This window comes from Lissotriton helveticus, chromosome 1_1 (genome assembly GCF_964261635.1).
Source record: "Lissotriton helveticus chromosome 1_1, aLisHel1.1, whole genome shotgun sequence".
NCBI classification, from domain to species: Eukaryota; Metazoa; Chordata; class Amphibia; order Caudata; family Salamandridae; genus Lissotriton; species Lissotriton helveticus.
This window is the reverse complement of record NC_136057.1, coordinates 1,250,158,237-1,250,171,613: the sequence shown is the minus strand read 5'-3', so window position 1 is coordinate 1,250,171,613 and position 13,377 is coordinate 1,250,158,237. Positions and strand designations below refer to the sequence as shown.

Sequence of the window (13,377 nt, the reverse complement as noted above, 5' to 3'; positions counted from 1 at the left end):
GCATGATGAGCATAATTATCTTGTGATATTTAAAGCCACCCTACTGTATTTTAATTTCACATCCTTCACTCATTATTAGTTTTAGTGTAGGGATAATTATTTTAGGGAACCATAGTTCTTGAACAATCCTTGCTCCTGTTTGGCTTCTCAAGTAGACCAAAATATGTTGACCAATGGATGTGGGGAACATTGATAGTCCAGTGACATCTGTATTTGTTTTTCTTTTTAACCTTAACCAATGTGGTCCCATTTAATGGTTAGTGATTGAACTCGAGGTAATTTTTGTTTCCTTGCTGGAAAGCATTCTGCATTGTCCTTCTTGCATTTGGACTCTATCTCTCCAGAGGTAGGAGGCCATCACATACCATTTTTATTGTATGGGGATGCTCTTGTTATTCTAGATGTGACTCATGTGGGTTTACAAATAAAACTGCAAGCTTTTAACAAGTAAGGCAAATGATCTAATAATAAATACAGCCAAAACAAATATATCGTTTTAGGAGAACAAACCAAAAACATACAAGTGGTCTATTGGGCAAAGCCTTGTTGAAACATTATCAAATAAGTACCTTGGTATGGTGTTTAACAAGAAAGTACAATGGAAAATTCATTTAGACTGTGTTAAGAACTAGAGCACTGACATCCGCGGGAGGTTTAAAGAAATGCAAGAGTGTATACAGTAGGCCATAATAACTCCAGTGATGGTGGTCTACAAGACTAGGGTCCCACCTCAAATGTTATATGGCGTGGGAATTATAAGCCTCAGTTTGAGACATGATTGGAATAAAATAGAGGGCTCCGGTCTTTTAAATCTTCAAAACATTCCCCCCCATCTTCCATGGTACAAGCAATCCATGTAGAAATGTGCCCAACTTCCTGGAATTGCATGGCAGCAAATTTATGCTTTCGGCATATAATGCATTTGTGTTCAAAAGCAGAAGTGTCATTGTTCAGTATGGAAGAAATTTGTCATAGCAAACTGTGTTGGGCAAGAGATAGAAGGATTTTTCTGAGTGAACTGTCCCTTTCGCTCAAGTTAGAAGATTTTAAAAGTGATGCTACTAAGAGATATACAAAAAAAGATCGAAAGGTAAAGTCTACCATAGAATCTAGAGTTACTTATTTGAATTATCTCAACACAAAGCTTTCCACACGGTATCCAAGAAATTCCTAGTTGAAAGTTACATAATTCCCATTTCTTTCAGAACTCCAGAATCCAGTATAGCGAAGAGAGGTTATGAAATTTCAGGTGGTGTTAAATTCTTCAGCAATTTCTCTTCATTTTTTAATCCTTCTTCCCATTTCTACAAAGAGCAGGAGAAGTTATATGCTAGGAGAGTTCTAAGCCCTTACCTTCACCGATCATCTGATTTTTAGACAAGAGGATTTTATTTTTGTCTTGTTTGAGAGATCATTTAAAGGAAGCAGACTGTATGTTGTTGGATATTTTTGTATTTGTTATGAGTTGGCAGGGAAATCCACTGTTGAAGGAATTTTCAGTGAGAGGTATGACAACTTCATTCAGGGGTGTTTGAATGTGTTAGATGTGTGAAACAGCAGCATGTATATTACTTAGGGGTCGATTAGGATGGAGGATTTTCCGCCTCCTCCGGGCCGGCGGAAGCCACCTCCGGCCCGGAGGAGGCGGAAAATCCTTTGCGGAGGCTCCAAAGACCCACCGCCAAATTAGGATGGCTGGTGGGTCTGGAATTCCGTCCGCCGCTTTTCCGCCGCGGTCGGCTTCCGACCGCGGCGGAAAAGCTATAACATGGCAGGCGGTGTCAATGAGACACCGTCCGCCATATTATGATGTTGGTGTAAATATGCTTTTCCACGGCGGCTTTTCCGCCGTGGAAAAGCATACGGACATTCACTTTGGGGGCCCGTTGCGGGCCCCCTGGGTGAATGGGGGGTGGGGGGTGCACATGGGGGGTACCTCTGGTACCCCCCTGCATTTGCGTGCACAAAGCAGCAGGCACCGTGCGGTGCCGGCCGCTTTGTGCATGTAAATGTAAAACATGCTTTTTTAACATTGCGGCGGGTGCAGCTTGAAGCTGCACCCGCCGCAATGTTAAATATAGAGGATGTGACCGCCACCCTGGCGGTCACATCCTAATCAGCACGGAGGGAACGCCGCAGCCCCTGCGGACGTTCCCTCCTCCTCAAGGGTGGCGGACGGACGCAAGTCCGTCCGCCATCCTAATCGGCCCCTTAGTGTCTACTTAGATAACAGATTCAACCAACAGGAACAGAAGAATTATATGTCAAAAGGGGCCGGTGCGCTAACATTCGCCTTCAGTACTTCAGCCCAAAAAACTGGAATGCCCATTCTTTAGACCATTGCTATCCGTGATACCAGCAAGATTCCTGCCAACAATATCTTACGCCAACGTCACTTTACGTGGAAAAGACTCAATAGATTTAAATAAACTACATGTCGCTACTTATAAGCTGGTCTTTCGAGTACCCAAAAATGCATCACCAGCGCAGGTGCAGTTAGAAATTGGGCTAATTAATTAGTCCGTTTAGAGGATGTATTAAACCATAAAAAGTTGGTACAAAATAAAGCTAAATTCTGAACATTCACCAATTGATAAAGCACTATGGATTGAAGCAGAAAAAGACAAAATGCCAGCATATAGTCAATTATTTTCACAAAGCACTCCAAACTATCAGAAGGGGGAATTAAGGAACAAAAACCTATCTTTCAAATCCTTTAGACAAATTATTAACAAAATAGCAAAACTTTAATCCCTCCTACAAGACAAAAAACACCTTCAGCCAGCAAGCACATGCATGGATTATTCAATAACAATGTGTCTCTAAAACAAGCACCTTACCTAAGTCTTACATTTTCAGCACTTTTAAAGAAATACCTAATAGCACTCTGGTTCGGTCAGCTACCAACAATGACAGACCAACCTAGTTGGAAACGCAACGGCCCCACAGCATGCAGACTCTGTGGTCATAAAAAAGAGAATTTTATTTACCTGATTTGCATTTGCCATATTTATATCCTGCATGTGTCACTGTGAGGTCTGATTTTAAATCAAGAGGGCCGCTATTATACAGCGTCTCAACCCGTCAGACCCTCAATTGAACTGTAAGCTGGTAAAGCTCATAAAGCTCCACGAACTTGCCCTCTAAATATTACAGCCAGGTATGATTACTCACTTCTCAGTATAATCCATATTTTACATGCAGGTTTACAGAGAAGATTGAGCATATGTATTTTATTGAATTACGATTTTAATCTTGCTAATTGAAACAATCTAAAGGTTATATGTATTGTATGGTTGTATATTCTAATCACTATCTTTTAGAAGCATTGTTGCGGTGTTAATTAACCAAACAATAAAGCTTACTTACTTACTAGTAAAACCCTGCTGTCTGTGTGATCAGACCAGACTTCATTACCCATCTAGGCAAGTATTTCTACAAATATTTCTGGTGTAGAACCCATTCCGATTCCTCACTCGCCTCCTGCAGAGTTGCTGTGAAAGGAGTACGTAGAAGTAATTTGCAGAAAGCTGTTTGAAGCACACATTACTTACGTTTGGTAAAGTTCTTTCTATCAATATGACTGCTCTCACAGAAGTCTTTTGCCCGCCTACCTCCTTTCTTGAGGATGTATTGCAAATTCTGAGCTGTGTGTTTATACCTTTGCTGTTTTGCTCATCTGTTGTCTCCTTAGTGCGGACTAGGAAAATGTTGAGTGGAACTGGCCTGGAGGCACCCTATGTGTACCTGTGGCATCATTTCCAGTGTATGTGTGCCTCCAATGTTCACATCGAAAGATGCAATCTTGTGCTGGTGACCTGCGATTACTGGTAAAAAATAAACAAAAAAAACAATTCTCGATCCAGTCTGAAGCCACTTGATTGCTCAAGGGGCCACAAAGGACTAACATAGCAGCATGACGTTGTTGCTTACTCCTAGAGTGCAAGTATACAGAAACATGTAAAATGTCCTAAAAGATGTACACCATCTTCCTGCCGTTAGACTACATTTATTTTTTTGACTTTATTGGTATTCTAAAAGCAGTGAGATCTACCAACATTGCATTCCAGTCCAGTTATGCACCAGGCATCATTGATCAGTTTTATGATGCAATATCATGTAGCAAACCATGCCTCTGCGCATCTGCCCTATGGAACTATTTTATTAATTCAAATAAAACCAGACCACTGGGTGATCGAGAATTCAATCTAGGAGAGCATAAATATGCAACTTAATTACTTTCACCTGTCGTGTTAAAGTGTATAATAAAATGCTGCTTGCTAACAGTTAGTAAACCGTAAAATCATGAAAGTGTTGATATCACAAAAGAAAATGTATTAATGTAAAATATGATCATAAATGTAGTTTTTGGAGATTTATTATTGTAATTCATAAGAGATTACTGGAAATCTATTGGATGGACCAGTAAAATCTCCTTATTCCTCAATAGTTCATGTTTTCTACCAAAAATTTACTAAAGCTAGCAGGATTTCAGTGCACTACTGAGCCACTTTGTCTGTTGTGAAAGCATTTCCCTTACGTGCTTCATTTATCAGGTTATACAATTTGACCTTTGTAAAATATTGTGCTGTGTACTAATGCTACCCTACCACCCTTCCGTGATCAGTCTGAAAGCACCCTTCCAATTAATAAGCAATATCTCATGTATTTAATCAATTAAATTGTTAGGCGCACTTGTTGCTTTAGGCTAGCATTGATCAAGAAAATGAATATGCAGATAAAGCACTGTCAACTTGTCGCTGCTCTGGTTCCGCCTTATTGTAATATGCAGAATCATCAGGCGTTTATTCAATATCATTTGTGGAGCACATTTTAAGAACATGGTCTCAATTCTGTTACTGCATGATAGATTTGTTTCTTCTATTTGCTCAGTGCTTAATAGTGATAATTTTATCAATACTATAATCTTTTAACAGCGCCAAATATTAATTGATTTGTTTTTAGAAAGGGTTTATTATTTAATACTTGTTTCCTCTAGATAGGCTCAAGAACTGATTTGCTACCCGTTAAATCATTAGTTTATTTTTCTCACCTCTTTAACTATTGATTCATACATTCTTCTGAAAATAAATGTAATTACCACGTTGGCAACATTCTTCAGACTTGTAAAATACTGTTAGAGAGTCTAAACACTTTAAACAATTAGAGTTGCACAATTGCCTCCTTCCTTACAGCTTTAGTTTAATTGTAACAGTATTTATAACTGTGTATCAACATACTAAAGCTTTAATTTAGGATTAGCAGGTATGCATTTGATTGAAAGACCTAACAGTTTGATCTGGTGTCATTAAACATATTAGGTTTTCAAACTACAATTCTGATTTGGTTACCTTATGTCAGCAGTTTGTCAATGGATATGTGTTATGAATGGCTTAATTGTAGGCGTAAACTACCAATCTTTCCAAAGCTTGTGAACAAAAAGTTCTTATTTTTGTAGCTTTTTATGTTCAAGTTCAATGGTGTATTTGAACATATTATTTAAAAAAAACTGTACTTTTGTGACATACATTGTCTGTTGCTGTTAGATCTTACTGTTTGCTTTCACCCTCAAGCATATAGCTTACTCAAGGGAAGCCAGAGTAAATATTGTGATTGAGTGACCTTCTTTATTTTCCTTTGAGACTGATTCTGTTCGTACCTATTTTAAGAATGAAAAGCGAGCCTAAGAAATTACAAAAGGGAATTGGATTGCACTCAGAAACAGTGTATAGGACTCTTTATTTAAAAGGAACTTAAAATAATGAATCTACACTTGTGTTTTTAAGGTTCAATGGAGTCTTGCACGGAAGAAAAAACTAAAAAAATTAAGGTAGAATATGAAAAGAAGCTTCAAATGATGAATAAAGAACTCCAAAAGTTAAATGCTGCTCAAAAAGAACATGCTCGGCTGCTAAAAAACCAGTCCCAATATGAAAAACAGATGCGGAAACTGCAGCAAGAAGTGACAGAAATGAAGAAAACAAAGGTATAGCTAGAAACTGCAAAAACTATGACAAGTAAAAATGGTTGCAATATAGTGATGACCTAAACATACAAAAAATTGTCAGTGTTTAATTGAATGTAAAGCAAACTAAAGTACAGAATTGTTTAAAAATTATACTGTTATATTTCATAGGTTCGTTTGATGAAACAAATGAAAGAGGATCAAGAAAAGGCCAGAATGATGGACTCTAGAAGAAACCAAGAAATTTCTCAGCTTAAAAAAGAACAACGGAAGCGAGATGTAGGTTTTGCCAAAATACACAGTGACAAAGATACACTATATTCAATAATTTTTTTGTCATTGTTGGTCAATTGAGGGGGGAGTCATGCTAAGTCTATAAAGAGAAGTCTAGTTTTATATCAGAATACTTTTTCACAACCTTTTCTTTAGGTGCGTATTTACCTTTAGGTTTGTATCTGCTTACTGTCATATCTATTGTTCAATGCAATTTTGCTTTATTCGGCACAATAATAGCCATAAAAGATAATACATTGGTAAAACATCATTAAAAAATATATAATGCATTAAAAAAATTTAAACAAATTGGGGAAAAGGCACAACTCCCCTTCCCCCACCTATGTCACCTCTCAGTTATACCTCCCTCTATGGCCAATTTCATCAATTAGTTTCCTATACCTCCAAGGATAAAATCTAACCCTCCATTGTTCTGATGGATCTCACCGCTGCTTTTAAAAATGCACAACCCCTGTGATAAACTTTACTGGCATTTAAAAGTTTGAGATAAAATAGTGCATCCCTGCATTTCCTAATTCTAAAGGTTTCAGTGAGCATTATAAATATTCAGACCTGGAGATACAATGCCCTGTGGCAGGTTGAGTAAAGCCCCAGCAGCTCTCTTGAGCTTTAAACAAGAATTTCTAAACTGCTAGTACCATGACTGTGTACTGCTAAAGGAAATCCCCAGATAATTAAAATCTTTCATAGTGAACAAGGGATTTCCCACAGCCATTAATGTGGTCATGGTTTCTTGCCTGGTCATATCTATTGTCTTTTGAGATCAGATGTTAAATCCTGCCTCTGTAAATAAATAAACCCTGCCACATTATTTTCATGCAGTGGATTGTGAAGTTAAACACAATTGTTTCAATGCTATCCCAGCACATTTACAGAGGAGAGAATTACAGGATCAGATCCTCTCAGCCATATGCATTCAGCATCCCATAAGTGCTCTGTGGTTCATCTGACTACATGTTCTTGATTTGGCGCTCCAGTTGAATCAGTTTGACAGGTATAGTAATAACAAATATTTCAAATTTTGCTCTTAAAACATGTTGTTTATCTAGCATATTTGATGTAGTTTAATGCGTAACACCCTTCTCCTTCTCCATTCAAAATTTAGGAACACTGAGAGTCTGATTGTGTCATTTTGGATTAGAAGTATTTGATTTCCAGACAGGTTCCATCCCAATCGAAGTATTCTTCAGCTTTATGTTGTCTTTTGAGCATCTCAGATTTCCGAGGCATACTAGGTCAAAATAGTTTGGTGATATCCTAGAAGGAGGTAGTTGTAGAACATCGTATTCCTTTGCTGGACTATGATTAAGGTTGAGTCACTGGAGAACTTTTAGAAAGAGTGACCGGATCTCACCTTGAGTAGCTGCTATTTTGGATTTTGTCCCATCATAGGCTTAAGATAGGGTACACGGTACAGTATCTCATGAATTTAGAGTAAGCCTTTACATTCTATAAAGGAAACTGGATATTTGATCACCTTGGGAAGTACTGATTGTCAATAATAATTACTCAACTCCAAAAGCAGTGCCATTGATTAAGTATGTTTCTGTCCCTTTAATTTAAAATAAATAAATAAATATGACCTACATTTTTATGGGCTTAGTTGATCGTTCCTTCTGTTTCCACTTACATATAGCTACGCCTTCTCTTGTTTAACATTGCAGACATATATTTGATAGCAGTTACATCAGCTAGAAGGTTGAGTGAACATTGTATCTAGTGCAGCTTCGAAAGAAAGACTTCATCTTAAAGGATCATTGCAAATCTACTGGGGCCAAGTGGATATTGCACTTTTCTTGACGGCTGCTTCTAAACAGAGAGAATGTATGGCGACCACTTTATCTTTTTTTAAATTAGTTTGCAAAATATTATTATCCCGCTTCTTATGCAATACAGAAGCATATTTTCAGTTTTGTGACGTGTAGTCATGATGCGTATATTTGAGGTGCCCCTCTTTTTAAGGTGTGCAGGTATCCCTGGGAAAATTGTAAAAAATAAACAATCATTAGAGTAATTAGCACCTATTAGACATCGGAGCATACCCACGGGTAGTAGCGCGCTATATAAATTGTTATAACATAACATAACATCATAACATAACCTGTAACCTCAAAACACATTCAAGGACATGCTATTTCTTGCAAAATAGGTATAGGTACTGTGTTTTATAACAGGTTGTAAGTGCAGGTTCTTTGGTTGGCATGAAATAAAATGAGTTGTTCGCTATCTGTCATAGGGAAAGCTTAGAATGACCTTTCTCTTGATATTTTTCTGTAAAATATGTTTGTGACTATAGGTGAAATACCACAACTGTCTTGCAAGAGTACTCAAGCCTTGTGATTTGGATAGGGTCTTAAGGTATTGCTATCAACCAGTTATCACACCTCAGGGTTGGGGGGGTCCTCGTGGCAGCCCATTAGATCTCTGGCATATGTCAATTTGAGTAGATCACCTCATTCCTGATCTTCGTATATACGGTGTGTCCTTTCTGCTGACTCAATTCCATATTCTGGGCTCTTTAACCCCTTGGCTGCGGGGCACATTCCCCCGCTGTGCTGGGGGGGGGGGGGCGTAAAGTGCCCCGGTGCTCTTGACGAGGTCAGCTTGTCATGAGTTACGGCTCTCCGGTGCTCATGACGAGCTGATCTCGTCATGGTCACACCCGTTCCCATGGAACGTTCAGCACAGCAGGGGAAACAGCCCAGCGTGCGAGCGTTCCACGGAACGGGCGAGGTCATGACGAGCTCAGCTCGTCATGAGCACCGGAGCGCCGTAGCTCATGACGAGCTGAGCTCGTCATGAGCACCCAAGGGGTTAATGGCTGTGCATGTCCTTATGCACTAAAATAATAACATATCCCACAATATACGAAGTAGGATGAAAGATGCTGCTGTAAATGGAGCATAACATGACCATTTTAACATATGATATATTGCCACTTTCATTCATCCAAGAAAGGTACATGTTTTTGCAGTCTCAAAACACAAATTAAATATTGCCTGTATGACCGTTCATTTCCTTATAGCTTATAAATAATAATGTCAGCAGCTGTCATCTGCAATTTGATTGATAGAGTTTTACATTTACTTGAGGTACAGAAATGTTAGTAAGCAATTGTAACATGTACATGTAACTAAATGTGTGTTAGTGGAATGAATTGCAAACATAGTTTGTTTAATAAGACTTGCTTTTGTTGTTACTAGAATCAAATGAGACTATTGGAAGCTCAGAAAAGACAACAAGAGGCTGTACTGCGTCGGAAAACAGAAGAGGTAGGAATGTGTATAATTTAGAAAAAAAAATATTTTTCAAATACTGCTTCAAAATGGTTTCAAATCTCTTAGCAATTGAGTGAAGTCAGCACATGAAAAGATGAGAGTAAATCTAACTGAAAAAGGAATAAGATTGTGTCACTGCACAGATGTACTTTTTGTTTTTAGTGTGATAAGCTTTGAAGCCTAACTTTTTGCAGCGGCTCTGCAACTACAGTAGTGTTGATGAATTGTTATGCATACTTTATTATGGAATATGTATAAAAGCAAAACTTTGTTTTTTACTTGAATACTTCAAATTGATTGGTGGTATCTGTAGTGTCTTGTAGCACATCTGGGGAACTGGGCTCTGGCCCAGATTTATTGCATTGATTAACCTTCTGGTACACTGTACGTATTTCTGCCTCCCTTATCTCATTCCAGATCTGAGAGAGGCAAAGGGAGTCTTAACTGCTCTGGTAGGAACTCCGTCTTCCACAACTCCTGCTAAGACATAGCTTCTTATGTCCTTGGGCACGAGAGGAATTTCTGTGTAAAACCTTTCCCTCTCTTTATGCTCTTCCTTAATATGTAGGTATACTCCCTTCATGAACACTGTTCTCCTTGCTACCCATGTGCTGTTAAATTCTTCACAAGTTTATAAATAACCTCCTCATTCAACCAGCACAGGCGAGCACCACCCTATGCACCAACATTTCTTGTCTTTCGTTTTGACCTTTTGTACACCAACATTGGCAGCTTAAATAAAAAATTGAATTGGATACCAAGACATGAGCTCAGTGAGCTGATGCTGCAGCACTGTGGTAGAGGATAACTTTAAGCACTACCAAAGACCCAGGTGCTTCTGAGTAATCAGTTAAGAAATGTCCACTTTCAGTTAGTGAAAAGTGTACCATAAGTGTGTTGTTCATTAAAACTGGTTTATTTTAATATCCACATTTGAACTTTGATATGCCATTCATACATAGTTTTGCTTGCTAACACTTAGGATCGTTCATGGTGATGTGATAAGTCATTATTTACTCCAGTATTGGAGCTTTCATAGATTCACATACCTGAATCATTTCCCCGTCGTCGAGACGGGAGTCTCCGGTACAAAAAAAGCAATGCTTAGCAGTATAGCCAACTGAAAAGAGGCCTAGGCCCATTTCCCTTTTGCAACCCATAACCTTTGTTATGTAAAAAAGGACCAAACTTTTCCCTTAGCCAATCAGAGCTCCACACCCTCTAGAACCCTCCTGAGAGAACCTTTTGGCCCTCAGATTTTCTGCTGGCACGTTGTGCTAGGGAGTCTCCTTTGAGTTCTGCTCAAACTCTGGACTTCCAACTTTGTAGGAACTTGATTTCATTCTATTTTCTAGTGGATTTGAGATTCTTGTGACCTGTTCTCATCTACATTTTGTAGAATGTCTGGGAAAGAGAAGAAGGGTCTTTTTAGAGCCTGTGCCACCTGCTCTAAAAAGAGACTCTACACTGATGACCCACATGAAGACTGCATTTTTTGTCTTTATCCGGACCACCAAGCCAAGGACTGCAAGGTATGTTGCACTTTCTCTAGCAAGACCCTTAGAGATCGTGAGGGACGCCTTTTGATATGGCTTCAGAAGATCAAGGTCAGAAAAGAGGTGCTCTCTAGTGATAGTGACCAGGAGTCCTCCTCTACATCTAGGAGATCCCAAAAAAGAACAAGATCTCCACAGGCTCACTCCTTAAGGGAACGTCCTGAGAAGGCCCTAAAATAGACCACTCATGGGTCTTCAGGGCGTAGTCCTTCAAAATCTCCTCAGCCAAAAAAAAAAGGAGAGCAAAGGACACACTTCTGGAAGCCATCCTCTAGTATTCTTGAGGAGAAGAGCAAAAAATCGACATAGTCGACGGGATCGTCGACGAGAGTGTCGACGAAGAAGCCATCGTCTACGGCGACGACCACAGAGGTACAGAAACTGCCATTAATTGTTATAGTGTCGACGGCGTCGGCAGGAGCGTCGATGACGGCGGTGATGACGACCATGTCGACGACGGGATCGTCGTCGACGGTGATGACGACTGGATCGTCGACTGGAACGTCGACGACGATTACTATGTCGTCGGCGATGAATGGTTCTGATGCAGTGTCGACGACAACGACATCGTCGACGGTAGTGTCAACGGCGATCTCGCCGACGGGCTCGTCGACGAGAGAAACTCCATTAAAACAGAGGAATAATATCACACCAGCAGTGACTTCCCCGAGCAAGCTTACTCCTCTGGTTCCATCGCACCTTTTGGAAGAAGAAGAGTCCGATGAAGAGGAGGATGAGGGGCCCTTTGGGTATTCCAGTAGCCCATCACAACTCCACGTGAAATGTCCGGAGGATGAGGATGAAGAGGGTTATGAAGAATATCACATCCTCTCACAAGATCGTTACCAACAAGGACCTCAGGAGGAGATAGTCACTATGCCATCCTCAATGATGATGGACTTGCAGTTCATGTTGGCAGATTATAATAAGAGGTTTCCTCCGTCAGTAGTCCCTCAGGAAGTTCCTCTTTCGGGTCCGCGTTCTATTCCAGCTAGAATCGCTACTGGACACTACTCCACAAACACTTCAGGTCCAACAGCACCAGGATCCGGTTACCACGGATGATGAGGACCATGAAGAAGGGGAGCTAACGGAGCCCCACAAAGAATGGGATGACTATCTAATGCCATCTCCAGCATCACCCACAAAAGGGCTGGTGGATTCTCCACCAGTGGAAATTGGTGGATTCCACAACTTGATGGAGAGAGCTGCCAAAAGATGTCAGCTGCCTATGAAGACAACTCGGGTAGAATGCTTCCCTTATGACTTTAAGGAGCCTATCAGAAATCAATCAGGTCCATACCAATCATCGACCATGTATGGAAGGAAGGTTTGCAGGTGATGGCAACCCCAGCGACGGTTACACCTGTGCTCGCTAGGTTGGACAAAAAGTATAAGGCGCCCTTGGACGCACCAGCGTGTTTGCTGGGCCATCCTAAACCGGACTCTATAATTTCGCAGGCAGCGCAACAAAAATCGAAGAATCCGTCAGCGCCTATTTCTGCACCTCCGGACAGGGAGGGACGGCGTTTGGACAATGCAGGTAAAAGATTCTCCTCGATGTCAGCTCTCCTAGTCAGAGCAGCTAATGCCCTTGCCATTCTGGGCAGATATGACAGGCAGATGTGGCGTGATATAGCACCATATGTCGACCTCCTTCTGGAAGACAGTAAACAGGAGGCGAGGAAGGTTCTGCAGGAAGGTGAGAGGACTTCAGCTAAAGTCATCGACTGTGCCATGGACATCGCTACCACACCCTTTCGCTCCCTAGGAGGAGCAGCGGTTTTACGGCGCCAAAGTTAGCTGAGGGCCACAGCCTTTAGACTGGAGGTCCAAAATAAGATTCTGGATCTGCCATTTGATGGGGAGGATTTGTTTGGACGTCTGGTAGATGAAACCCTTCAAAGTATTGAAAAGGATATGGATACGGATACGGCGAAGACCTTGGGTATGTTGCAGTATCGGAAGGTGCCCTTTCGAGGCGCCCGAGGAAGAGGGCAACCATCTTATAGAGGTGGATACCAACAAGGGAAATACACCTCCTATTCTTCCTCATCACAGCACTACCGGCAGCAATACGGACAGAGACAGTATGGAAGCTACTCTTAATCCGCTCCCAGAGGACGAGGAGGTCGTCCAGGTAAAGACAACAATAAAAGACAATGACAACCTTTGAATTTCGGATTCTTATGCTCCTGCCCCTCCAAATGTTCCCCTAGGTGGAAGAGTAACTTAATATTTACATCAGTGGCAGAGAATAACATCGGACAAATGGGTCTTCCAC

The 13,377-nt window shown here is 40.5% G+C and overlaps 1 protein-coding gene across 9 annotated transcripts in view; it reads left to right on the top strand.

The window, feature by feature from the left end:
* KIF21A (kinesin family member 21A) overlaps nucleotides 1-13,377 on the top strand; it is an 820,176-nt gene that overhangs the window by 404,016 nt on the left and 402,783 nt on the right. For all 9 annotated transcript variants that reach the window (XM_078679965.1, XM_078679910.1, XM_078679946.1 and 6 more), the window contains 3 exons: nucleotides 5,787-5,986; nucleotides 6,137-6,244; nucleotides 9,463-9,531. In XM_078679965.1, the coding sequence (XP_078536091.1) occupies nucleotides 5,787-5,986; nucleotides 6,137-6,244; nucleotides 9,463-9,531 (377 nt within the window). The remainder of the gene's footprint in view (nucleotides 1-5,786; nucleotides 5,987-6,136; nucleotides 6,245-9,462; nucleotides 9,532-13,377) is intronic.